The sequence below is a fragment of the Pinus tabuliformis genome, chromosome 7, assembly GCF_031772625.1.
Source record: "Pinus tabuliformis cultivar Carrire ecotype Pingquan chromosome 7, CPIR1, whole genome shotgun sequence".
In the NCBI taxonomy this organism is placed as follows: Eukaryota; Viridiplantae; Streptophyta; class Pinopsida; order Pinales; family Pinaceae; genus Pinus; species Pinus tabuliformis.
The window spans coordinates 1,590,890,347-1,590,893,745 of record NC_142293.1 but is presented as its reverse complement, the minus strand read 5'-3'; the positions used below and the strand labels follow the sequence as shown (position 1 = coordinate 1,590,893,745).

At 36.2% G+C, this 3,399-nt stretch overlaps 1 protein-coding gene across 1 annotated transcript; it reads left to right on the top strand.

The window, feature by feature from the left end:
* Positions 1 to 364: 364 nt before the first annotated feature.
* On the top strand, positions 365 to 1,615 carry LOC149254184 (putative WRKY transcription factor 45). The gene is made up of 4 exons (XM_089454714.1): positions 365 to 372; positions 514 to 574; positions 1,064 to 1,323; positions 1,417 to 1,615. The coding sequence occupies exons 1-4, from the start codon at positions 365 to 367 to the stop codon at positions 1,613 to 1,615; spliced, it is 528 nt and encodes a 175-aa protein (XP_089310840.1).
* The last annotated feature ends 1,784 nt before the right edge of the window (positions 1,616 to 3,399 follow it).

The following is a 3,399-nucleotide window of genomic DNA, read 5'->3' as shown; positions in this document are numbered from 1 at the left end:
ATTAAAATTTTTATTAAATTTATATATTATACTAATATTCAATTTTTTTAATAATTAAAATTTATATTTAATTTATATTTTTAAATATATTTATTACCATTAAAGTTTTTATAATATTTAGAAATTAAATTATATTTAAAAAATAAATTTAATTTAATGATGTGATATATGATTATCACATTCTTACCGCTTAAAATGCACGCGAAGACATTGAAGACTCTTTAGGTGACACTGATCGCTTAAAAAACACTTCCAATTCTGTTTTAAGCTATTAATATAAGAAGACTTTTCGAAAAATATTAATATTCCTTACCATATTTATCCAAATCATGTAGGTGTCGTGAATAATTTGAAAACATTGAATATGGCGTTGTCTGCTTCCGTCTGAACATACGCCAAAGGATTAAAGGTATTAAACAGATCCTTTTTTCACGTCGCATACGTGTCTGTCATGGCATGCATGCACTTGCCTAGAATATTGTATTGACTCACGTTTTTTTTAAACAAGGTCAGGTATGGATGTCAGAGACAGGGCGTCATAAACAGGAAAAAGCAGGAGGCTAATGGAGACACTGTATAAAATACAGCGCATGTGGAGATCAGCTTCTTATTCTCCAATGGTGAGAAATTTGACGTTGTTAAAGAATCATGGCGCGACATTCTGGGTTTATACAATCCGGTAAAAAATGGCTAGCTGTGTTTAGGGTTAGGTTTTTCTTTTAATATGACCAAACGACCTAGTCTGACTAGGGTTCTGATCCAAGATTATCATATACTGCAAAAGGAATAAAGCCCTGCAGATTCCGGGAATATTCCGGAATCTACAATCGACATGAGGTCAGGCATTAGTTCAGCAAGCCAAGAATTATGACAGATCTCTGTGCTGGGCTTCTTCGTCATGTGTTTAAAATTCTAGAGCATAACGTCAAAGAAAAAACCTATCCAAGTAATAGCGTGCGGTAGTGGATTATTCTTCCAACGCATTTTCGCAAGCCTGGAATTCAATAAAATATTTTCCAATTTGCTGGGAATCTTGCTATTTAACGTTATCAATATTGCCTAGGTTAAGAAAACACGGTCTACTGGTTTCTGTGGTGTGCATATACGATTGATGGATGGTGCTGATGCATCGACTAATTTTAGAGATGGTCAGGATCTTCGCAAAGAAGAAAAAGTTATGTGTGTGAGAACAGAGAGCGCTGAGAATATTATTGATGACGGATACGAATGGAATAAATATGGTCAGAAGCGCATAGGGAAAGAATTCATCCCAGGTATTTTCTCTCAATTGCTCTACTCATTACTTCTTGGAGCAGCACTGGGGTTGCTTATATATTGACAGTATGCAGCTTTTAATCGTGCATACTACTTCCAAAATATGTTTCTAATCGCTACTATTGTTGAATAAATCAGCAGATATTATTTCAAATGTCGAAGAAAGGGATGCCTGGTGAAGAAGCAGGTTGAGCCCTGTCCGGATGATCCTGAATACGTTCTCACAACCTATGCTGGAATTCATAATCATAATTTTCCTTCTTCTGCATCCCTTCCGAGGAATGCCTACGACTTGCGAGCCCGAGTGATCGATGTAGCAAGGGATAGACCCGATAGATGAATACAGAAAATCAAAGTTTTATTTCAGGTCATCTATAGCTTTACAGGAGACCTAGGAATGAAGCGCGTCAAACAGAAATTGGGCAGGGATTTGAAAGTTGGGAAACATTGCACTTTTCAGATAGTGGTAGGCAGTTTAGCTTGCAATTCGTTCGTTTTCTTTAATCTCGTATAGTTATTTAGTACATTATCCTTCTATACCTTGTCGGCCCATATTTGCGGGCTCCATAGCCTGGTAAATAAGCTTTATGGCTCTATACCTTGTCGGGCCATATTTTCAGGCCATGGGGTCATGTGAGCCTATTTTATGACCCGAAAGATGTTGAAATATTATTTTCAACTGGAGGTCAGTTCTTTGCCATACCCCTGCAATGATGTATCCGCTATTAAACAATTGCAGCACCGGAATGGTGGTCATTCACAGAATGATGGTAATTTATTACAGTTGATAAAAATAGTAAACACAGGTTTTACTGCGGACATGGAGAATGTACCGCAACATCCAGATATTTCAAGAATTAAACTTATTCGTCAGCCCCTTCATACCTTGTTTTTAATTTCTAGTCTTGTTTTAAAAATTTCAAGTAGTCTTGTTTTAAAAATTTCAAGTAGTTTTTTCTTTAGAGTACACACAATTTTTTTTGGTTGCTGTATATGAAATGTAATTTTTTTTTGGGTAATATGAGCTGACCAGAGATAGAGTTCTTTTTGTAATGCACAACAATGCAGAGATATTTTTTCTTTTTGTAATACACAATAGCGCGTATGAAAGAATGAATTTTTTTTTTGTAATACGCAGCAGCGCATATGAAAGAATGAAAATTTACACACAGCAATGAAAAACAGTGTGTTGATTTTCAGAGGAGACAGAGTATTTTGCTTTCTGTAATGTACAATAGTGCAAACACAATAACGTAATTCTTTTTTTACAGAGTGAAGTTTTTGAACTACCACTGAAGCAGCCTTTTAGTAATCCCTTTGTTAGAGGAAGTATTGTTAATGAATACAAAGTCCCTTTTGCTGTGCGTTGTTGAAACTCTATTTTCAGAAAATATTTCTTTGTTACGCTACGTCAAAACAGAGTGTTGTTGAAACACCATTGCTGAAACACTGCATTCAGCAATTGACGAAACTGCGTTGCTGAAACACCGTATTCTACAAACGATTTTTAGTTTTCCGCTGTGTAAAAACAGAGCATTTCTCTCTGTTTTTTTGTTTTGGAATTTAGCAGAAAATTCCCAACAGTGGTATCGGAGCTTGTCCAGGCTCTTTGAAGGTGTCAAAGAAGCTGAAGGAAGGATTTCTTGCTGCAGCAGCTTCTCCAGCAGAGTGAAGACTCAGTAAAAAATCCAAGGTATTTCTCAAGCTAGTTTTCTGTGTTGCTGTTGAAGACAGTCAGTTATTTTAATACACAGTCAAGTATTTTGAAGAGTGCAAGAATGGCTGGAGCCAGCACTGGCATGGGTATTTTTAATACTCATCTCTCACAATTTAATGGGAAAAACTATGACTATTGGGCAATAACCATGAAGTCTTTGCTTGTCTCACAAGACTTATGGGAATTTGTTGAGGATGGATTTGAAGAACCAGCAGATGAAGAAGAGTTTAATAGATTAACTCAGGTAGAGAAACATTTGTTGAAGAGCTATAAGAAGAAGGACTCAAAAGCCCTTGTATTTTTGTATCAAGCAGTGCATGGGAGTGTGTTTCCAAGGATAGCAGCAGCCAAGACATCCAAAGAAGCATGGCAAACTCTCAAGACAACCTATCAAGACATGGAGAAAG

Coding starts and splice junctions, on each gene's coding strand:
- LOC149254184 (XM_089454714.1), top strand. Junction 575..1,063: donor AGGAGGCTAATGGAGACACT/GTATAAAATACA, acceptor AATATTGCCTAG/GTTAAGAAAACACGGTCTAC. Junction 1,324..1,416: donor CTTCTTGGAGCAGCACTGGG/GTTGCTTATATA, acceptor ATAAATCAGCAG/ATATTATTTCAAATGTCGAA.